Source organism: Carcharhinus amblyrhynchos, chromosome 9 (assembly GCF_965287045.1).
Source record: "Carcharhinus amblyrhynchos chromosome 9, sCarAmb.v2.hapA, whole genome shotgun sequence".
Lineage (NCBI taxonomy): Eukaryota > Metazoa > Chordata > Chondrichthyes > Carcharhiniformes > Carcharhinidae > Carcharhinus > Carcharhinus amblyrhynchos.
Window position 1 is genome coordinate 79,325,706 of NC_137332.1, and position 24,655 is coordinate 79,350,360.

The window sequence follows — 24,655 nt, forward strand, 5'->3', positions numbered from 1 at the left end:
AGCAACGCTATCCTACCTCCTTTTCCTTTCTGTCTCTATTTCTGAATACCCTTGGATGTTGAGTTCCCACCCTGGAGCCAGGTATCCATGATCCCAATTACATCATATCCTTTAATGACTGTCTGCACAGTTAATTCATCCACCGTATTCCAAAGCTCCTCGCATTGAGACACAGAGCCTTCAGGCTTTTTTCTGGCATTTATTGCCCTCTTAGAATTATGATGTAATGTGGCCCTTTTTGATTTTCGTCATTGGCTTCTCTGCCTTGCACTTTTTCCCTTATTGTTTTTTTGTTTCTGTCCCCACTTTACTTCCCTCTGATTTCCTGCATCGGTTCCCATCCCCCTGCCACATTAGTTTAAGCCTTCCTGAACGGCACTAGCAAACGCTGCCCCTACAGTATTGGTTCCAGTCCTTCCCAGGTGCAGACAGTCCAATCTGTACTGGTCCCACCTCCCCCAGAACCAATTCTAATACCCCAGGAATTTGAATACCTCCCTCTTGCACCATCCCTCAAGCCACGTATTCATCTTAGCTATCCTGACATTCCTACTTCTCGTGGCACATCATGACATTGCTACTTTTGAAGCCCTACTCACCCCATTTTTTACCTTTATACCACTGTAGTGGGTTGGATCTCCAACAATGACAAGATAGAGTACAGGAATGAGATAGAGAATCTGGTGAACTGATGCAATGACAATAATCTCTCCCTCAATGTAAACAACCTGTCCTGGTCCCCTCATGCTGACACTATAGCTAAGAAAGCCCACCCACACCTCTACCTTCTCAAAAGACAAAGGAAATCTGGCAAGTCAGCTATGACTCTCACCAACTTTGAAGATAAACCATAGAAAGCAATCTTTCTAGTTGTATCACAGCTTGATATGGCTCCTGCTCTGCCTAAGACCGCAAGAAACTACAAAAGAATACTGTCTGTGTGGGTTTCCTCTGGGTACTCCAGTTTCCTCCCACAGTCCAAAGGTGTGCAGGTTAGGTTGATTGGCCATGCTAAATTGCTCCTTAGCATCCTGAAATGCTTAGGTCAGAGAGAGTAGCATGGTAAATATGTGGGGTTATGGGATAGGGCCGAAGTGGGATTGTTGTTTGTGCGGACTCGATGGGCCAAATGGGCTCCCCCTAGGTCCCTATGGTTTCTAAAAGGTCGTGAAAGTAGCACGCAAACCAGCCTCCCATCCATGGACTCTGTCTACACTTCCCGCTGCCTCGGCAGAGCAGCCAACTTAATTAAGGACCCCATGCACTACTGATATTCTCACGAAGCATTCGGAACAAAGTGAATGAGCTGGTGGCGCAGATCAGCACAAATGGATATGATCTGGTGGCCATTACAGAGACGTGGTTGCAGGGTGACAGGGACTGGGAGCTGAATGTCCAGGGGTATCAAGTGTTTAGGAAGGATAGACGGGAGGAAAAAGGCGGGGGGGGGGTAGCTCTGCTGATTAAGGATCGTATCAGGGTGGTAGTGAGGGAAGATATAGGCGCCAAAGAGCAGAATGTGGAATCGTTGTGTGTGGAGATTAGGAACTGCAAGGGGAGGAAGACGCTGGTGGGTGTTGTCTATAGGCCCCCAAATAATGACCTGGAGGTGGGGTGGGCTATAAACACGCAAATAAATGCTGCGTGCAGGAATGGTACGGCGATAATTATGGGGGATTTCAATCTACATACTGATTGGTCGACCCATGTTGGACGCAGTGGGCTTGAGGATGAGTTCTTGGAATGCTGCCGGGATAGTTTCCTTGAACAGTGTGTGTTGGAGCCGACGAGGGAGCAAGCTATCTTAGATCTGGTGTTATGTAATGAGGCAGGTAGAATTAGGGACCTTGTGGTGAAGGATCCTCTTGGGAAGAGTGATCATTGTATGGTGGAGTTTCTGATGCAGATGGAGGAGGAGAAAGTAGGATCCCGGACCTGTGTCCTTTGTTTGAACAGAGGGGAGTACGATAAGATGAGAGAGGAATTGGCGAATGTAGATTGGGGGAGCAGATTGGGAGGTAGGTCTGCTGAGGAACAGTGGAGGATCTTTAAGGAGATCTTTCTTGGTGCTCAGCAGAAATTTATTCCGATGGTAAAAAAGGATCGTAGGAGGAGAGATAATCAGCTGTGGATAACGAAGGCGATAAAGGAGTGTATTAAATTGAAAGCTGATGCATTTAGAGTGGCTAAGAGTAGTGGGCGAGAAGAGGATTGGGAGAGGTTTAAATATCAACAAAGAATGATGAAGAAGTTGATATAGAAAGGAAGAATAAACTATGAATCTAGGCTAGCGCTAAATATAAGAAAGGATAGTAAGAGTTTTTATAAATATATAAAAAGGCTGGCTAGGGTGAATGTTGGACCCTTAGAGGATGAGAGGGGGGATTTAGTGGTGGGAGATGAGGAAATGGCTGAGGCCTTGAATAAGTTTTTTGCTTCGGTCTTCACGGAGGAGGACGCGAATAGTTTGCCGGGTGTTAACGATGGAAAGAGGGTAGGAGTGGAGGGCCTGAATGAGATCATTGTTACTAGAGAGACAGTGCTCGACAGACTAGAGGGGCTGATGGTGGACAAGTCCCCAGGACCGGATGGAGTGCATCCAAGGGTTCTGAAGGAAATGGCGGAGGTGATAGTGGATGCCTTGGTGATTATTTTCCAAACCTCGCTGGATTCCGGGGAAGTGCTGGAAGATTGGAAAACAGCTAATGTTACGCCGCTGTTTAAAAAGGGTAGCAGGCAAAAGGCAGGGAATTATAGGCCGGTTAGTTTAACGTCTGTTGTAGGAAAAATGCTTGAATCCGTAATCAAGGAGAAAATAGCGAGGCATCTTGAGAAGAATTGTTTGATAATGAAACCGTGCTGCGTCTGCTCTAAGGGGAAGTCATGTCTGACGAATTTATTGGAATTCTACGAGGATGTGTCTAGTGCGGTGGATAGAGGGGAACCGGTGGATGTGGTGTTTCTCGATTTTCAGAAGGCGTTTGATAAGGTTCTGCACAAAAGGTTGTTACAGAAGGTTAGGGGACATGGAGTTGGGGGTAGGGTGTTAGCATGGATAGGGGATTGGCTGTCAAATAGGAGGCAGAGAGTGGGTGTCAATGGGTGCTATTCGGATTGGCAGTTGGTGACTAGTGGAGTGCCCCAGGGATCGGTGCTGGGGCCTCAGCTATTTACCATTTATATAGATGATCTGGAGGAGGGAACTGAAAGTAAGGTGTCGAAATTTGCTGATGACACAAAAATAAGTGGAACAGCAAATTGTGCGGAGGGTGTGGAAAGTCTGCAGAGGGATCTATATAGGCTGAGCGAGTGGGCGAGGACCTGGCAGATGGAATACAATGTTGGCAAGTGTGAGGTTATCCACTTTGGCAGGAATAATGGTAGGAAGGACTACTACTTACAGGGCGAAAAGCTGCAGCATGCTACGGTGCAGAAGGACCTGGGGGTCCTTGTGCATGAGTCGCAAAAACCCAGCCTACAGGTGCAGCAGGTGGTCAGGAAGGCAAATGGGATGCTGGCCTTCATAGCGCGGGGGATTGAATATAAAAGTAGGGAGGTCTTGCTGCAACTGTACAGGGCACTGGTGAGGCTGCAGCTGCAGTACCGTGTGCAGTTTTGGTCGCCGCACCTGCGCAAGGATATTTTGGCCTTGGAGGGAGTGCAGAGGAGGTTCATTAGGCTGATACCGGAGTTGAGGGGGTTGAGCTATGAGGAGAGGCTGAATAGACTGGGCTTGTACTCATTAGAGTTTAGAAGAATGAGGGGAGATCTCATTAAGACGTATAAGATGATGAAAGGGATGGATAGGGTAGAGGTGGAGAGGTTCTTCCCGCTCAGAAAGGACAGCAGGACTACAGGGCACAGCCTCAAGATAAGGGGGGGGGGCAGTTTAGAACGGAGTTGAGGAGGAACTTCTTCACTCAAAGGGTGGTGAATCTCTGGAATTCTCTGCCCGTTGAAGTGGTTGAGGCTACCTCGCTAAATATATTTAAGACGCGGGTAGATAGGTTTTTGGTAGGCAAGGGGATTAAGGGTTATGGGGAGAAAGCGGGAAAGTGGAACTGAGCCACTTCAGATCAGCCATGATCTTGTTGAATTGCGGGGCAGGCTCGAAGGGCTAGATGGCCTACTCCTGCTCCTATTTCTTATGTTCTTATGTTCTCCCACCTTCTTCCGTCGGGAAAAAGATACAAAAGCTGAGGTCACATACCAACCGACTGAAGAGCAGCTTCTTTTCTGCTGCCATTAGACTTTTGAATAGACCTACCTTGCATTAATTTGATCTTTCTCTACAGCCTAGCTATGTCTGTAACACTACATTCTGCATTCTTTTGCTTCCTTGTCTATGAACGGTATGCTTTGTTTGCAAGAAACAATACTTTTCACTGTATGCTAATACATATGATAGCACAGTTTGATTTCTGCCTACTGTGAGTCAATGTGGTTGACTTTTAAAAATGCCTATGGAAGCGGCCAAGCAAGCCACTCAGTTCAAGGGCAATAAATGCTGGCTCAGTCATGAATTAACAGGAAAACAAAAGATGCTGAAAACATGTTTCCTTGGCTGAGGAATCTAGAACACTAGGTCACAGACTCAAAATAATGAGTCAACCATTTAGATCTGAGATAAGGAGAAATTTCTCATAGGATTGCAAATCTTTGGAACTCTCCAGAGGGCTGTGGATGTTCATTTATTGAGTATGGTCCAGTTTGTAGTCCTTACATTTCTGGTAAATAAGAGAATTAAGGGATAATGGAAATAGTGTGGGAGGTTGGGTTGGCAGTAATTGCCAAATATTGTGACGTCACTTTAATAAAGAACTTAGAAGTGAAATGAAGTTGTGGTCCAGTTGACCATTTGGAGTCAAAACAAGTTTAGCTAAGCAATAAAGAACAGCTACAATGCTGATGGGCCAGGAAGATGGCCCAAGGATGAGATGTTCCAGAGTCTCTGATCAAAGATACTAGTTATAGATTAGCATTTAGAAGGAATGCAAAGGCTACAAAGCTGACTTGCTAGAGGAATGGTCTTGGGTTTAGAATGTTCCCAGGATCTACAGACAGATGTACAAATTAAGATAACATTGTTGTGGCGTCACTAGGAGCACTCTTCTTATTGATCAAGGTTTGCAAAGATTGGATTAGAAGTCATTAGTAGTGTTATTCTAGGTGCATATACCTGGGCTAAATGTTACAAAACTACCTGCAAAAGGATATAACAGAGGGGTGCATCACTGATGGATTTGCACTTGCCAAGGGTTAGCTTTAACTCAGGATACTTGCAGGGGCTTATTTGTCAGACAAAGAGTGACCTCTAGTACATGTGGATCATCAGTGTGGCAACATGTCAATATCTAATCCATTTTTAAAAATTAATTCTCAGTGTCAGAATTTCATGTCCATTCCTAGTTGTCCAAATCTACTCAGATTTATCTCAATGACAGATCACTGCTTAGAGCATATTGGCATTTTACGCACTAAACCCAAGGCAATCAGTACCTGATGTTTGATGAGTTGATGGTTCTGTGGGAACTTGCAACCTGTCAGTTTCCATCTCACTTTCTGAATCCATATCTGAAAAGTTAAAAATGTTTATTACAGATTATATCACATGAAAAGATATTCCTTAACCAGAAAGAAATAGTTGTTCTGATGCAGGTCAATTCTACTTTAACTAGGCACAGTTAAAATAGCCAGACAAAGGAATTGAAGGATGTGTGAGGAGCATGTTTTGTTAATTGCAAACATCTCAAGTTTGAGGATTTGATTTGCACCAGAGAAATGATACATATGCAAAGTGTTCAGACTTTATTGCGAGAAACTAGGCTATGCAGTTAAGGGAGTGAACTAACACCAGCAGAGGCAGAACAATAAAGAAGGATTTCAGTGATCGTTTCAGTACTAGAATTTACCATCCTTCACAATACCCCTTTCAGCATCTTCTGGCAACTGGATTAGTAAGAGTTCATTAATTCAAGCTAATAGTTGTACAAAACACGAATGGTGTTTACACTTAACAAACTTTTGGTTATTTCTATAAATTATTTGTAACTAAAAATAGCTCTGAGGGAGTTCTCTTTTCAGAGCTGGTTACACTGTTTTCAGCAATTTTGCATTGAACGAAATGGACAGAATCCCAATCATACAGAAATTCTTTTGCTGGGTGTAAGCCAAAAAACCTGCAACCTCGTTCACAGCTGAGATTTTCTGGCGCTGCTGAAAGTGAATGGAGTTTTGGCTGGAACGCCATATTCTCCATTCTCACCGCAGAGGAGTGGGCATGGATGAGATTGGAGAATCCTGCCCAAGGTGCTATTTAAGAGGAGTGTGAAAACATTACCTTCATCTGGGGAATTCTGAAGTGATGCTGTCAGGTCATTGTCATTGTTAGACTGGTTCCCATCTAAAAGAAAATTGCAAGCATAAACAACTAAAAATCAATGATAAGAGGGGCATGTTTCCACCTTGGTACACAGGAGAAACAAATGCAAGTCAAAATATTTTATTGCCCTCCCTTTGCCCCTGAAGATCAATTGCACCTCAGATGCTACCTGCCATTCAACAATTCATCCAAGATGTCTACTCTTCCAATTGTGAGCCATGCCGAAGTGTCCATAGGTTGTTTGATGGAAGGCTTGGGGAAGAGGTTCGTACCAACATTCCCACTAAACTGCATGTGTGTGCACCATAGTGACAGGGGTTCCATGTTAAATACTGCACATGCAAGCTTGCACAATAAAACATAAAGGTACCGTGCATTGAAGAAACTGCTCACACAGAACAAAATTTTAAAGAGAACTCTGGCACACACATACCAACCAAGTGCTGGTCATACTGCTTGTTCATCATACCTGGTAGTTGACAAACACCACAAAATTGTTCATTTCATGCTACTGCAACAAGCTATTTTGACTACAAACAATTAAGACCAATAAAATAGAAATACGCACATGCCATGTGATAGATTTTGTGGATCAATTAGTCAACTAACAACTGAACACATCTTACTAATATTATATTTCATTATTAGATCTTTCTATTCATCTATAAAAGACTGAGGAGTGACTTAAAATTCTGGATGTGTTCAGCAGTCTAAAGGAACAATTGATCAGTTTACATCATTAATGCTAAAAAAATTGAATCTTGAGTGAAAGATGGAAACTGAAAACAGAATAAAGAATAGTATGCATAGATTCTGAAATGGGAAGACTTGCTTGATCATCCTTATTGAACATTTTAAAGGAGTAATAGAGAAGGTAGACAAGAGCAACGGAGAAGATGGAATATATTTAGATTTTCAAATTCCTTTGATAAGATACCACTTAATAAACTCATAATAAACAAGGTCAGAAAAAGTGGAGTGAGGGTACAAATAGTAGAATGGATGACAAGCTCACTGCAGAACAACAAATAGGAAGGCGTTCAAACAATGAGAAGAAGTGCTTAAGGGTAGCTAAAAGATAGAATGATGTTCAACAAGCACTGGTGTTGGCATTTCACTATCATTCACAATTAACATAAACAATTTAAGCTGAGGAGACAAAAATACAATTTCAAGAATTGGGGACTACACCAAACTGGTGGGACAGAGATCTACAATTAAACTAAGGAAGACAGCAACAAAATACAAGAAAATATTAATAAACTTGAAGATTGGGTTAATGTTTGACAAATAAATCGCAATAATGGTAAGTGTAAAGTGTTGGATTTTGACAGGAAAAATAAGCAGGGTCACTAACATACTCTTTGATAATGAAATTCTAAATCAGGCAGAGAAGCAGAGCGACCTCGTGCCTGATTTTCACGATGGTAAGCGCTTGACGTCAGTTATCGTGAGAGTCGGTGGGGAGCACATGTCTGCCAACTCTGTCAGACCAGCCACCATTTCACATTCAACTGAGCTGATTGGCAGTAGGCAGAACATCTGTCCACACTTAACAGGAGTTCAAGATAATCAAAGGAATTATTATTTCTGACCACACTTGAATGGAACAAAAGGAGACTCTACAAAGGAGGCTGAGGTTACAAGATTTCCCCCTCCCAAACATTCTTGTTGCCTCTGAGTTGGTTGGAAGCCGTTCCAAATTATAAGCAGTTTGTACAATAGATCCCGATTACTAGACACCATCAGTCTGGTCTCCCTTCAAATCCAAGCTGCGCCATAAAAATTTTGCTCAAGTCCTTTTGTCAGCAATGACGTTACTGAGCAAGCTACAGACTATTGACAATAATAACAGCTGGTATTTATATAGTGTCTTTAAAAATTTCCCAAGACATTTCACAGAAACATGAGCAATTCAGAAATGACACACCTGGAGACACACTGTCGAAATCATCTGAACAGTCCATCTTCTCTGGTTCTGTATGGAAAGACAAAATGGAAACTTTTGACACCTACTAACAGTAAAATCTCAAAAATTAAACACAACTATAGAGAGTGTTCCTGCTGCTAAGTGCCATAATGGGCATTTTGGCACGTCCCCTTTGCTTAAGTGTATTTATTAGTGTCACAAGTAAGCTTACTTACAAGTAGTACTTACAAGTAGGCTTACACTGCAATGAAGTTACTGTGAAAATCCCCTAGTCTTCACACGCCAGCACCTGGCCAGGTACTCTGCGGGAGAATTTAGCGTGCTCACTGCACATAAACAGCATGTCTTTCGGATTATGGGAGGAAACTGGAGCACCCAAATGCAAACATGGGGAGAACATGCAGACTTCGCACAGACAGTGACCCAAGCTGGGAATCGAACCTGGGTCCCTGAAGCTGTGAGGTACCACTGTGCACCGTGCTGCCCCACTTGAACCAATGCAGCGCAAATCAGCACATTTATACAAGCTGTTCTTATGGAGTGCCCAAGGGCTGGCTTAGCAGCCATTGGTGTTTGAACACAAAGGAAAACAATGGATACTTCAAATTTAAAACTCCTATTTTGATGTTCACTTCCATCAGTGGTCTTGACTTCCCTATTTTTTTAATCTCCTCCAACCCTCCACCATTGGCAGCTGTGCTTTCAGTGGGCCGGGGCTGATCTCTGGATTCCCTCATCAAATGTCTTCAGCTCTCTCAGACTTTAAGCAGTATATATTTGAAGTATATGTCTTTGATCAAGCATTTGGTCACATGTCCCAATGTCTTATACTTGCTTCTCTAATGATTTACTCAGTTTACATATTTTGCCCTTTTTAAAGATGGAACCTCAGTTGGGAGTTATCTCCAGAAAAAGCCAGATGGTCCTCCAGTTGCTGTGAACTTGGATTTTCAAAAAGCATTTGATAAAATGCCATATGAGAGATTACATAAAATTAGGATCCATGTGATTGAGGGTACAAACAGATTGAGGATTGGTTTATGCAAAGAAGACAGGTAGGAATAAATGGGATATATTCAGGTTGGCAGGCTATAAGCAAAGATCAGTACCTGGGCCTCAGTGATTTAGTATCTATATTAATGAATTCAGTAAGGAAACCGAATGTACCATATTCAAAGTTTGCTGACAAAATAAAGAAAATAAGAGGAAAGCGAGGAATATACAAAGAGGCTGCAGTTAGATATAGAAGGATGAGAGCAACCCAAACTACTTTTCAATTAACAATTATTCATACATTAAAGACAATTGCCTCATTCCAGTCAGTTTGTATCAAGGAGTGAATGCATTTGCTATATTAACAGACACAACCCTTGATGTGGGGCATTTGTTTAAGCAAACAGAACAGAAGTATCTCAGAGAGAAAAAATACTGTAATTTGACATACATCCTAGGTGGCATGACGCAGACATCAGCGTTCCTTAGGAGTATAAAAGAAACACACCTCAAACATCACATAGAATCAAAGAATGATAGAATGGTTGCACCACAGGGCAAGTCATAGAGTCCATCAGATCTGTGTCATCTCTTTCCAAAATCAGTTCAGCTGGTCCCACTCTCCTGCCTTTTCCCCATAACCCTGCAATTTGTTTCTCTTCAGATAATGAGCCAATAGCCTTTTGAAAACAACAATTGAATCTGCCTCCACTACATTGTCAAGCAGTATGTTCCAGATCACTTGCTGCATAATTTTTTTCCCCACGTCACCATTGATTCTTGTGCCAATCACCATAAATTGGTGACCTCTAGCTCTTGTCCATTCCATCAATGAGAACAGTTTCTTCCTGTATACTCTTTCCAAATCCCTCATAATTTTGAACACTTTCATCAAATCGCCCCTTACCTTCTGTTCTCTGAGGATAACAGTCTCAGCTTCTCCAATCTATGTGACTGAAGCCCCTCACTGAGGCTGAACCACTGATTATTAAAAAGTTCACCAGAGTTTCCTTGTCCCTTATGCCCCAAAATCCAAAATACCTTATGAACTATTTTCTCAAAACACCCTATCATTTTCAAATTTATGTACACATTCCCCCAAGTACCTCTGTTCATGTACATTTTTGGAACTTGTGTACATTATTTCACATTACCTCTCCTTGTTCTTACTACCAAAACATACCACTTCACACCTCTCTGCATTCATTTCCTTCTGCCACTTGCCTGCCTATTTCACTTCCTGCCTATGTCCTTATGAAGTCTATCATTTTCCTCTGCAGTATAAGGAGTTAATTCTAACTGTGTGATATATTAATGAGATAAAGCTTACTGCCTCACAGGAAGTGATGCAATGTCAAATGAGCTTGCTCTCTTGTATAAACTCTCGATAGGATGTAACTCACAATAAGCAATGTCCCAATAAAGTTAATCTTATCCTCACCTCAACAGGCACTATTGGCACAATGAGATGAAGATTATATCCTCCTCACAATTCACAATACTTCCAAGTTTTGCATCATCTACAAATTTTGAAAATGTACAACGCACATCCAAAAAGAATTTTAAGGATAATGCATGATTACTGCGTGCCACCCCAGGGGTTGGTATCTAACGCGTAACTGCTGATTCTCGAATTCCCAATACCATTTAATGCCAATTCGAATGTTGATTGGCAGTGAGCTGGACTTCCATCTGTCCTTAGAAAAAGGTCCTATCTGAGGGAGTTTGGCAGACAGATTGGCCAACAGCTCTTCAACCTGATCAGGCACAGTCCTGCAGCGGCCAGGGGGTAGGGGGTTCTGGAGCTTCAACCCTGAGTGTTCAAACCCCCGCCTGAAATGTCACTTTTCTACCCTACCCGGCTAGGCGGGATAAAGCCCTTAAGTGAATGGGTGGGTTTCCTGCCCGAGGCCCAGGCCACCCAAGCATGATATTGCATTTGTATCTGGGCAAGTGGGTTCCCGGCGGAAGTCCCATCCATTCATGTTTACACTCTCCTCCACCTCAGAAACCCGCTTTTGAGGGGATGTAAAATTATGCCTTAGGTCATTAGTCTAGATCAAGAAATGCAGTGGTCTTCTTACCAGCCCTTAGGGAACTCAACTGTAAACCTACCTCCAATTCAAAAAACAACCTTTCACCATTATTCTGTTTCCTGTCACTCAGACAACTTTGTATTCCTGTTGCCACTGACCATTTTATTCTGTGGGTTTCAATTTTGCTGACAAGCCTGTTAATGCAACACTTTATGAAATGATTTTATAAGTCCATGTACATCACATCAAATGTATTAACCTAATATTCCCTCTCTATTACTTCATTGAAATTTTGCCTCAACTTACCTGGACTGACTTTCCTTAATAATTCCACATTTATTCAAGCGACTGTAATTTTTATGCATGATCATTTCTAAAAGCTCTCCCATCTCCGAGGTAGTGTTCAGAAAATATGATCATGTACTCAAAATTTGTATTCATTCACTTAAACTCTATCCTGCTTCCGAGTATGCAATATGGTTTGTAATGTCATGAGCCGAGTTTAATAGTTCCAAAGAACTGGAATGAAAATGGATTTCCAAACAGCACCTTTCACATTCCAACAAAACAAAATCTAAAATATCTAAGGGAGAAGAATTTTCCAACTCAATCCCCAAGTCCTAACTATAAGAGCAGATTGTTCGTTATCCTTTTCATTCAATCCCTTCTTTGCCCAAATCTTGCTGCTTCTCTTGCAGCCCACTATTTTTTCCTAAGCGCCTGCTGTCTCTCTCTCTCTCTCCATCCATCGTCATGACACAAAGCAGCCCTGGTACATTCCCAGTCACCATTCAAGATATAGATCAATTCTTTCGAATACTTTCACAATCTCTGTTAAAGATAGCCAGAGCACACAAAACACTTTAAAGATCTTCGAGCTAGTTATCTCACCCGCCACCAGGAATTTTGCAGAGTTAAAGTTTTAAATACAGTTGGCCAATACCTGGGTGGGTCTGTAGCTCCAGATTCCCCTTCGCAGCAACTCGAGGACCATCTGGCTTTTTCTGGAGATAACTCTCAACTGAGGTTCCATCTTTAAAAAGGGTAAAATATATAAGAACATAAGAACATAAGAAATAGGAGCAGGAGTAGGCCAACTAGCCCTTCGAGCCTGCCCCGCCATTCAATAAGATCATGGCTGATCTGTCTTGGCTCAGTTCCACATTCCCGCCCTCTCCCCATAACCCTTAATCCCCTCTCTTATCAAAAACCCATCAACCCGCGTCTTAAAAATATTTAGCGAGGCAGCCTCCACCACTTCAACGGGCAGAGAATTCCAGAGATTCACCACCCTTTGAGTGAAGAAGTTCCTCCTCAACTCCGTTCTAAACCACCCCCCCTTTATCTTGAGGCTGTGCCCCCTAGTCCTACTATCCTTTCTGAGTGGGAAGAGTCTCTCCACCTCTATCCTATCCATCCCATTCATTATCTTATACGTCTCAATGAGAAGCAAGAAAAGGAACAATAAGAATTGTGAACAAACAGCAGGCAGAATGATAGAAAGACTTAACATTGAATGGAAAAACATTCAGATTTCCCAATCAAAAAGCTCTTTCCTGCTAACAATACCCATTCCAATAATAGGGCCAGTATGTGTTCAAAGAAGTACCGATAAGATATTTTGTGGGGCAGGGATATTAAAGGCAATAGAACCATGGTGGTTCAATGGAATTAAGATGCAGATCAGCCATGGTCTAAGTAAATGGCAAAAGGGGCTGCAGGGCTTGAATGAAGCTCTTGTTGTTCCCAACAGCCAAATGTCTCGATGAAGGAGTCAGACTTTTTGTAGATTTTGACTTAACAATCCAATTACTATTTCTTATCTAACAGCTTCCACGTTCTCAGCAGCATTTATTGTTTACAGGGCTTTCAGCTGGAGGTAGAAATGAAAAAATTAACAAGAGCTTACCTTTAGAAGATTCCTTCAGAGATTCTGGTGATTCTGAACGCAAGTCATGTGCTGGCACAGTACCTGAAAGGGAACAGCCAGCTTTACTCTACAGCAATACCACTGTAAAGGGGTTATTTTGATCCCCAGAGAACAAAAGCCCTTTCTTGCTTTAAGGTAGATATGAATCATTGAAATGTCTTGTACAAAGATATTAAAACTCAGTGAGGCTTTTGACTGTAATATCACATATTGCTTTTTAAAGCACATGTAGGTAATAGGGATGTGAAGCAGATGTAATACTCTGGTCCCACAGTGTGGTAGGACATGGGTTTAATGCTGTGCTCAGCTGATGCTGGGTTTCTGATCTAGAATGTAATGAGCTGCTGAGCAGAGGCTAGGAACGTCTCTTGTAGATTGAGAAAGGGAATGAAGATAGAGTGGGAAATAGTCCCTCAGGATAGCCAATGCACATCTTTCTAACTGCTAGGGGCCAGCACAGGACAAGGGAGCCAACCACATAGCTTCTGTGGCACAAAAAACCCTGCAGAAGTTAACAAGAGTACACCTTTAGAAGATTTCTTCAGAGGCTCTGGCGATTTTGAACCCAATCCCTGCGCTGCCACAGTACCTGAAAAGGAACAACATGCTTTAGAAGCAGAACAATACCATTGTAAAGGCTTTTAATCTAAGCTATGATCCCCTTGAGGTCAGTATTAATCATTGAAATGTCTTGTCCCAAGATTCTAAGAGAACACAGTGAGGATGCACTAAGCTAGTTCTGCGGCCAGGCAGAGGAGCAGCATAAGTAGCTACTTCTGAGTTAGAAAAATGGAGTAGCAATGAAGATTGGTCACTCTGGTAAGCCAAAGCCCAAAGCCGAGTCTATAAAGAAAAGTCCAAGCAAAACTTTCCAGTCAGCTGTATTAAGAAGGCTTTCACATTGATGGCCTCCCACCACTCCAAGTCAACCCAGCAGCTGATTTCTGGGACCTTTAAATGTGTGACCTGATGAACAGGTAGTGGAAGCTTCTTGGCCTTTTGGCTAAGATCAAGCTCAAGATGGGGGGCAATGCCTTATCTTGTCAGCTTGAAACTTGTTTGTCTCTTTTTGGGGATCTTGAATTGGATTCAATTTGAATTTGATTTTGGAACAAGCAAAGAATGAATTTGGGTTTGCCTGGTCCACTTTGGGCATTGGCTTTGGAACTTTAAGAATGCAATTTTTTTTAAAAAAAAACAGATAGTGGGAGCTCTCAGCCTCTCAAGCATGGGGTCAAGCCTGAGATCAGAACAGCCTGCTCCTGTCAGTTTGGATCTAGAATGTCCCTTTTATGAGGACTATGAATTGGATTCAATTTGAATTATTTCTATGGAACAACCAAGGAGATGGAGTAGGGGCTTTCCATATCCACTCTGTGCGTTGGCTTTGAAAAAGGGAACAATTTTTTTTAAAAAAAGTGGAAGCTCAACTCAGTAAAAGATATTCTTCAGTCTGCCTGAAACTTGTTGGTCGTCCAGGGCAAGGAGTTGGCCCTGAGTGAGTGTTGCAGACGGGCACATTCCAAAACCCAGGACTATGTGCTGAAGGATGCACTAAAGCTTGGGCAGCCACCACAGAGGTGCGATGGGGAAAGATCGTTGTCTAAGGCCTTTCAACCATAGTGCACCAAAGGGCTGGGCATTGTCTGCAACCTCTCAGGTCATATGACTTACATTAAATGTATGCAGTGAATACTACGTGTTTCACAATTGTATGAAGCATCTCAAGAGTGCAACATGATCTATGTAGCCAACGTAAATACCACTGCACCTTTTGTAATGACCATTTTGAAATGTCTGTAATATTCGTTTGATTGTATGAAGGAGTGCAACATGATCTATGCAGAAAGCATAAATATTACAGTTTTTTTGTAATTCACGATGTATTTTGGAATGTTTGTAATGTTCTTTTAGATATTTTATGGTTAAAGTATATTTTTGAAACAAAAAAAGGTAGTGAAGCTCATGCCAAGTATTGGAATCGTTTGTCTGAACTTGGAAATCCACAGCAATGGATAATTCCACAGAATTTGAGCTGTGAGGTTGATTAATTGAAGCACATTTCATTCTACAAGAATGGGTTTGGTCATTGCAGATGATGTTACGTGTGGATATGTAACCTTTTAGCCTGGAAGCTGATTGTTAATGTGGTAATAACAGATGTGGAGAAATTAGAAATGAATTACTTCAGCAGTCAGAACGAATATACCTTTAGGAGATTTCTTCGGAGGTTCTGATTCCGGTCCACTATCTGACACAGAATCTGAAACTGAATCAGGAGCATTACAATTAGAATAAAACTGACTCTGTTCAAAACTTCTTCATTTTATTCTCCATATCTTGCTTATGCTTGTGACAAACTCTAGGTGAAGAAATTTCTCCTCACCTCAGTCCTAAGAGGCTTACCCCTTCAAGTTCTGGACTCCTCCACTGTCAGGAACATTCTTTCTGAATCTACCCTATCTAATCCTATCAGAATTTTGTAGGTTTCTATGAGATCCCCTCTCACACTTCCAAGCTCTAGTCAATGTAATCCTAACCAACTTAGTCTCTCCTCATATGACAGACCTGCTATCCCAGGAATCAGCCTGGTATACCTTTGCTGTACATAAGGACATCAAAACTGCACGCAATACTCCAGGTGAGGACTCACCAACATCCCATACAATTGCAGTAAAACCCCCTATCCCCATAATCAAATCCTCTCACTATAAAGGCCAATATACCATTTATCTTCTTTACTGCCTGTGGTACCTGCAGGTTTACTTTTGCTACCAACGTGGATAACCTCACATTTATCTACATTATACTGCATATGCCCACTCACACAGCCTGTCCAAATCACACTGAAGCATCTCTTCAACCTCCCACCTAACTTTGCATCATATGCAAATTTCAAGATAATACATTCGGTTCCCTCACCCAAGTTATTAACATATAATGTGAAAGTTGGGGTCCTAGCAAAATCCCAGCAGTACCCCACTAATCACTGTCTGTCAATCAGAAAAAGACATATGTATTCCAACACTTTGCTTCCTGTCCTCGAACAAGCTTTCCATCCATGTCAAGATAATACCTGCAATCCCACACGATTTAACTTTACATAATAATCTGCTATGTGAGACCTTGTTGAAAGCCTTCTGAAAGTCTAAATAACCCACATCCACTGGTTCTCTCTGGTCAATTCTACTAGTTATATCTTCAAAGAACTCCAGCATATTTGTCAAACATGATTTTCTTTTCATAAATCAATGCTGACTTTATCTGATTATACTACTGCTTTCCAAATTCTGTGCTACGAAATCCTTGATAACGAACTCTAGCAACTTCCCTATTACCAACATTAGGCTCACAGGTCTATAGTTGCATGTTTTCTCTCCACTTCCTTTTTTGAGTGACAGGATTACATTAATTAATCTCACATCTGTGAGAACCATTCCAGAGTCCAAAGAATTTTGGGAAATGACCACCAATGGCTCTAGTATTTCTAAGGCCACTTCCTTAAGTATTCTGGGATGAAGATCATCAGGGACTTGAGATTTATCTGCCTTCAATCCCATTAATTTCTCCAAAACTATTTTTTGACTAATACTGATTTCCTTCAGCTCCTCACTAAAACTTGTGTTCCTCAGAACTTTTGGTATCATTCATATCTTCCTTCATGAAGACAGAAACAAAGAATGAATTTAGTTTCTCAGCCTTTTCTTTGTTCTCTGTTATGAATTCCTCTGTTTCTGACTGTAAGGGGCCTCTATTTATTTTTGTTAATTGTTTTCCCTTTTACATATCTATATAAACATTTAGTCAGTTTTTATGTTCCCTGCTAGCTTACTTTCATACTCTATTCCCCTTTCTTAAGTAATCCCTTGGTTCACCTTTGCTGAATCTTAAACTGTGTCCAATCCTCCTTTTTCTCTACAATTTGTATGCTTCTCTGGATCTAATACTATCCCTAATTTCCCTTTTAAAACCATAGTTTAGCCAGAGTTCCCTTTCTGCTCTTGTGCCAAATAGGGAAAAACAACTTTTGAAGTGCACCTGTCCACTGTCCTGCCTTTCAGTCATGTTTCCCAGTCCGTCAATTCACAATTTCTATTCATCAGTTGACAATTTCTATTGTCAATATGCAAACTGCTCAGGTATACGCCTGAACCTCTTACCATTTTCTCAAATCTTACACAACGTGGAAAAGTCAATTTAATGACAGTTCTTTCTGTGGTCTCATCTAATAAACATTCTAAATTACTTGTCCCAAAATGTTACAATGGTAGACTTCTCATTTAGTTTCCTGACACAATGAATCCTCATTCACAATTAATCACTAATGTATACATAATTGCAAAAAAGACACATAGAGACTTTTGGGGTTAATTTTAATGCGAACTGTCAGTCGAGAAACTTAGAAGATCAAGTGCAATGCTTCTTAATGTAGAGCAATACTATGTGGGGTGGAAATACCATACTTATCCAACTGGTGATTTTGGTTAAAATTACTTCAAGTATCTCCCTACAGAAACTATAATCTAGCACGAGACACAAGTATTGGAACAAAATTAATCTATTACACACAGGGCTATCTCTGATCATGTAAGACTTTAATTATTTTATACGTGTAAAGAAAAGCATTTACTGACCACAAATATTCAAAGCTCACAAATAATTGAAATGTTAATCTTAATAGCTTCAATTATAAAGGCAGCTTTCTCATTTTACTGGCCTTTGAAGTGTGGCAAGTATATTGTGGTCCATCAGTAATAAACTTGTAATTTTCTTCATTTATTCCAGGATAGTGATTGGAATCTATAAAAAAAAGGCTCCCATTCATTTTCCACTTTCTTTGACTTACACAACAGGAGTAACATTCTCAGCTGGCCACTCTACAGAGGAAGTCTGCATTTAACATGAAATAATCAAGAGCAGAAAGTATATCAAAACTGTTGACTTCGTAAAACAAAAGTTTATTCTAAGTCGCCAGGTCAATAAACTGTGTCAACAAGTGAATGGATCACACATAATTCAAGTTTCTCACCAATTTTTCTTTTTCTCTGGTTCTTTATTGGAGCTCGAGGTGTCACTTCGATTCCAACCTTTACTGTGGAGGATTCTGTGTGTAACAGGAGAGTCCATAAATGGCAATGCATTTGCAAATGGCCCTGTTCCTTTACAGAACCAGCTACTATTCACTACTTTGTAGATTTTTGTTGCTGTTTGCAGACTGGTGTTGATAGATTAATGTTGTTCAGACAGATAGTGTTTAACTAAGAGATCAACTGCATCTAAGTCTCATCCATTTAGAACATAGAACATTACAGCGCAGTACAAGCCCTTTGGCCCTCAATGTGACGCTGACCCATGAAACCAATCTAAAGCCCATCTAACATAATGGTAAATATGTGCAGATCCAAGTGCAAATATGACATATGAAGTCACTGTAGAAGGGGTGAGTGAAAGAAATAGCTTTGCTCACTTGTCCTGTAGGAACCTGACTCTGTTGTCTACAATGTTGGGATTGCTTGATGACAGAACTTTCTCCACTTAGATCTGTCCAGGATCGGTACAGGCTGTAAGGATCAATCCATACTCTAGTTTGTACTATAGCTAACAGCGCCTATTGTATATTAACAGTAGCTGAATCTGAGTGGGACGGCCCAGTGGTATAGTGGTTAGCACTGCTGCCTCACAGTGCCAGGGACCTGGGTTCAATTCCAGCCTTGCATGACTGTCTGTGTGGAATGTGCATGTTCTCCCCGTGTCTGCATATAAACCAGGTGCTCTGGTTTCCTCCCATAGTCCAAAGATGTGCAAGTTAGGTAGATTGGCCATGCTAAGTTGACTCTTAGTACCCCAAGGGGGGTTAATGGAGTAAATATGTGGGGTTATGGAGATAGAGGCTGGGTGGGAACTGTTGTCGGTGCAGATTTGATGGGCCTGGTGGCCTCCTTCTGCACTGTGAGGATTCTGTGATTCTATATGGTCAGGATAATCACAGTAACTTCCTATACTTTTCCCAGATGCAGCACCATGTTTACCTTTGATTTCTAAGAAGCAGCGCAAATTAAATTTTTAAAATGGGAAACCCAAGCTGAGACCCAAGGCCCATAGTGCAGGTCATCACTATGGTCAACATGGAAGCCATGGTTAAAGTATATAAAACTTGGACTTGAAGATTAAAGGCAGGAAGAAAGATGTATGGATTTCCACAATTTTGGTATTCCATTACTGTAAAAACATTACATCTACTATGGCAGGAATGATGGCTCGAGGAGGGGGAGGGGGAAGAAGCAAAGAAGTTGTGAGGCAAGGTCGAGGAAAATGGATGGGGAGGAAGAAAGGGGCTGGGGGACAAACCTTGTGGTGTCTTCCAACACCTCTGAAAGGACAGGTACAAAACATCTGTGATATTCCATAGCTTGCACAACATTTCCATATTTTGGATTACTCTGGATTTTATTTTGCATCAGCAAACCTGCGCTATTTTGGTGTGACCTTTTCATACGTTGGGAAGGCTTTGATCAGTAATCTCAAACACAGACCATCTGAGGTTACAGTCACCATAATAAACTCTATAGAACCATACAGCAAATTTGAGGTCCTCTCTCCCATCTTACCTGGTTATTTTTGTGTAGTGGTGCAGGATTTGAAGTCCTAAAAACAAAATACACCCTGTATTGTTGGAGAGTTGTGACCACTACTGAACAGTTGGGAACATTCTGACAGGCAAATGTTGAATTCTTTTAGCGACTTCAGATTTCATTTTCAGATGCTATATTGAAATGTAGATCTATTTTCCATAGTGATTTGTCACAGGATTCTGTCCTGCAAAGGTAGTTAACCATAGCATTGAAATGGTATTGTTTAAGTGTTGAGATGCATTAGAGTGTCCCCATTGAAAAGAGGGGAGGGGGGGCAAAATGCCTTCAAAACTGTAAATACAATGTCCTGAGGCAAATCCTGTCCTGTTTTGGATTGTGATTCAAATATCAGGACATTTTTTAACTTGAAAAAAAAATCGCCTTGTCATTGAAAGTAAATCTACGCACCAGCTCCACTTGAAATAGAAATGGAACACATTTTGGTCTTTCAGTTCCATTGTCTTTGAGTTGCAATGGGTTGTTTCGATAGCTGTATCGATTCTGAATGCTTCATTTGAGTTTCAAAAACTACACAACTGCTTAATTCAGCAGGGGGCTGTGTTACATTTTGATCGACAGTTTTAAGAAGTTATCAAAAGATCATCTGCTTTAACGTGTCCAGGTGAATAAGTATTTTTTTTTACAACAGATTAACCACTTGAGTGGATTTACATCTTTCAAAGACTTAGGAGTATATGAACGTATGCAATAGGAGCACAAAAAGGCCATTTGAGCCTGCTCCACCACTCAATAAGATCATGGCTGATATGAATGATCTTTTTCAGGATGATGTGTGTTTTCTGTTTGATTATTAAAAATGTATTTTTCACTATCCATTTCAAAGACATCCTGAGATAGTCCCATAGCAGATACTGAGTAAATGGCTATCGGAGATAAATGGGGAGTATGGGGGGGCACAGAGCACAGCAATATAAGAGGCATGGTGGGGGAAAATATGAGGAGGCACAGAGGTTATACGGGTTGGTGAAGGGGTGAGGAGTGATGTTTATTGGGCATAAGAATATTGGTAGCTGGGCTGCTGTCACTGAGAAAGAAGGTGAATCTTCTAACCAGCCCACTTCAGTGCTCGCTCCAGCCCTGCACTTCAAATACGTTGCACATGGTTCACAAATCTCAGGCCCTCCAAGCACATCTCTCGTAGGAACAAAAATATGGATCGAAATGGGATCAGAGTTGGTCTCGAAATGAAAACTGGATCACTGGAAAGACTATATATGTGACTGAGAGCTGAGTACAGAATTAGATTTGACTGTCAAACAACCTGTTGACATTCATCTCCTAGCCTAATTTATGAAAAACTCATACAAAGTGTTCAGATGATTCACTTGTGGATAATAATACTTCCTTAAAATGACACACCTGGATATCTAAGGGACTCAGACTGATCATATGAATGACTACAAATGAATTTTTTACTGCCCCAACCTAGATGAAGGATCAAGATTTGTAATGGAAAACATCACCAACTTAGAAAAAGAATTAATCATTAGGTTAGGTTTTAAGTTTAAATGTTAAGAACCTCTGGATTGTAGGAACCATTAGAAAGAATTTCCATAACTTTACAGTCCTGTGAAATGATCAATCACAGCAGGTGACAGTTCAATATGAAAAAAAGCATAATAAGAGATACTGGAAATCAAACAAAAATGAAACTGCATAAACACAGGCAGTCAGGCAGCATCTGAGCAATAAGACAATTAATTTTGTGTACATGAGGAGAAAAGATCTGGATCTGCAATGTGTTGATTCTAACATTTTAAAAAATCAGAGATAAAAACAAAAAAAAATTGGATTAACTTAGCAAGTCTGGCAGCATCTGTGGAGAAAGAAACACAGCTGTTTCAAGTTCATTGACCAGTCTACAGTTCTGTAAAAGGGTCAATGGATTTGAAACATTAATTGTGTTTCTCTCTCCACAGATGCTGCCAGAACTGCTGAGCTAATCCTGCAATTTCGGTTTTCATTTCAGACTTTCAGTTTCGCAGTATTATGCTTTTATGAAAAATCAGGGAATTACTCAATTGGAGTTTAGGAGGTGTAAAAAAAAAATCAACGGCAGTAAGAAAAGTTACGATGGGGAAAGGGAGCTGGAGGATAAAAGCGAGACGAGAATTGTTATCTGTCCAGGATTGCGAGCAAGCAACACAATTTATATAAACAGGCCAAAATCAGCCACCATGAAAACAAACAAATTCTCAACGCAAGACAGTGCTTTTATCGAAGGTTTACGCAGGAAATCTTTAGGAAAGATGTCACTAATGCCCTTGTCACAGTAATCTCCCTCTGTTACTGCTGATAATCTGCTTCACCCCGAGTCCCCAAGACAACTGCCGGATGATGATCACGGTCAGCCCACTGACAGGAAGTACCATGTTTCAAACGCATGTCTTCAATGTTACAACAACCTCAGGTCGCACGCAGCAGACCATTTACTCTCCACCCAAAATAAAATCCCAAACCAGATAAACTGGACCAGAGGACAGCACCTCTGGAGTTCATAACCTGATATTCGCAATAACACTAGAATCGGAATCATGTTCGGTTTTCATTCTCAATCTGATTCCCTTACAATTAACATCACTCAATCTCCCTCCCAAAAATACAGATGCGCTTTTTCTCCCTCTCAATCTCTCCTGCACTGTAACTCACCGTTCGCTTCCCTGGACCGAGTATTGATACTTCTCGTGGATCTCCGGTTCATCTTGCCCTCTTCTTCACTGCCGCTCTTTCCCCTGAAAGAACCACGCCTCTCCCAGCGGTGCCCGTTTCCTTCCGGACATCCTGCGACGCACAAGCTGCCCCGCTCAGGGACCCGACTCGGAACGGACCGGTTGCGGGGCAGACATGACTTCCGCTTTGCTCGCCGCTGCGGGGCGAGCCGAGTTTCCGGTGGACCGCGTCTCCGTTCCCTTCATGTTGTTTGGCCCTCCAGTTTAAAACGGAGCCGAAACGCTTTAATTTTGGCGGCCGAATTGTTTTCCTTTCGTGCTGCAGTTCTTCTTTCAGTCATTTTTAGCTGTTGTGGAAGACCGTTTCTCTCGGCTTGCAACAAACAAAATTGGGCCGACCGTTACCGTTTGAATATTTGAATTGACGCCGCCCGTTCAAGCCGCCCTCCTTCTCGTTTAAAACAATTTAACCGCAAATTGCTGCCGTCTGCTACATGCAAAAACCCTCATTTAGGTGCAAGACATAAATGTCAAGCTTAACAGAAAGTTCCAAGTTTACTTATTAGTGTCAGAAGTAGGCTTACATTAACACTGCAACGAAGTTACTGTGAAAATCCCCCAGTCGCTACACTCCGGCTCCTGTCCGGGTACACGGGGGGAGAATTTATCATGGCCAATGCACCCAACCAGCATTTCTTTCGGACTGTTGAAGGAAACCAGAGCACCCAGAGGGAAACCCAGACGGAGAGAAGGTGTAGACTGCGCACGGTGACACAAGTCAGGATTCGAACCTGGGTCCCTGGTGCTGTGAGACAGCAGCGCTAATCACTGTGCCACCCCAAAATGTTCCAGGGTTCCAAAATCCACGGACCAAAAAACAAGATGTTTCTAGATCTAAATGGCAGGATAGTAGCCATATGAACAAATTAAAAATTTAAAAATTGATTTTTAAAACTGAACCAGCCAGAAGTTACAGTCTAAAAGTGTCGAAATGTTCCTTTTCTTCACTAAAGTTGTGTGAATTTTGCCCCATTTAAGGCTTTAAAGAAATTTTAAGACTTCCTCCTGCCCGAAGAGGGAGCGATGGCAAAGAAGAAAAAGGCAACTTGAAAGAAGAGCCTGGGGGGCAGACTTGTGCAGAAGTGCCCAAAAGATAACTGTCACAAAGAGTTTTTGTTGGATTTCAAATTAAAATAGAGTATTATTTGGAAATCTAATGTGAAGAGATGGGAAAGCTTCAAGGCAGTATTTCACAGTGAATGTCCTCCATTTAATAGAAGTCAATAATTGATCTTGTCAAATTGGTTCAATACCCAATAAATGGAACAAAACAATCCCTTAAGTTTTTTTCAAACTTGTCAAGTACTATTCCCCTTTCATGTCCTGCTGTGTAAGACTATTGCTGACAGTAACTCTGCAAAAAAAACTTCAACCCCTCCCTCATTTAGTTCTGTGTTCCATTTCTGCTTCTCATTTCAGTTATTTCCTGCTGACTCCTTTCCTTCTCCCATACTTTAATCTCACCTTCATTGTTCTCTGCAAAACAACTTTAATTTTTACACCACCTTAATTGTGAATAACATACTAAGGCACTTAAAACATAGAACACTACAGCACAAACAGGCCCTTCGGCCCACGAGTTGCGCCGATCACATCAACACCTACCAACCTACAGACCTATCTATAACCCTCAATCTCATTAAACCCCATATACTCATCCAGAAGTCTTTTAAAAGACCCCAGCAAGTTCGCCTCCACCACCACTGATGGCAGCTGATTCCATTCACTCACCACCCTCTGAGTGAAAAACTTACCCCTAACATCACTTCTGAACTTCCCTCCTTGCACCTTAAATCTGTGTCCTCTCGTAGCAACCATTTCAACCCGGGGAAATAGCCTCTGAGAGTCCACCCTATCCCTCTCAACATTTTGTAAACTTCTATCAGGTCACCTCTCAACCTTCGTCTCTCCAGGGAAAAGAGTCCCAGCTCCCTCAACCTAACTTCATAAGGCATGCCTCCCAGTCCAGGCAACATCCTTGTAAATCTCCTCTGTACCCTCT

The 24,655-nt window shown here is 41.5% G+C and overlaps 1 protein-coding gene across 1 annotated transcript in view; it reads right to left on the bottom strand.

Moving 5' to 3' along the window:
• LOC145347950 (uncharacterized) overlaps positions 1 to 22,665 on the bottom strand; it is a 46,761-nt gene extending 24,096 nt beyond the window's left edge. The window contains exons 1-9 of the mRNA XM_080195943.1: positions 22,574 to 22,665; positions 18,301 to 18,375; positions 15,481 to 15,540; positions 13,798 to 13,860; positions 13,251 to 13,313; positions 12,285 to 12,374; positions 8,313 to 8,360; positions 6,341 to 6,403; positions 5,500 to 5,574 (exon numbers count right to left, since the gene is read on the bottom strand). Coding sequence (XP_080052069.1) covers positions 5,500 to 5,574; positions 6,341 to 6,403; positions 8,313 to 8,360; positions 12,285 to 12,374; positions 13,251 to 13,313; positions 13,798 to 13,860; positions 15,481 to 15,540; positions 18,301 to 18,375; positions 22,574 to 22,625 — 589 coding nt within the window. The 5' untranslated portion in view covers positions 22,626 to 22,665. The remainder of the gene's footprint in view (positions 1 to 5,499; positions 5,575 to 6,340; positions 6,404 to 8,312; positions 8,361 to 12,284; positions 12,375 to 13,250; positions 13,314 to 13,797; positions 13,861 to 15,480; positions 15,541 to 18,300; positions 18,376 to 22,573) is intronic.
• Between the last annotated feature and the right edge of the window lie 1,990 nt (positions 22,666 to 24,655).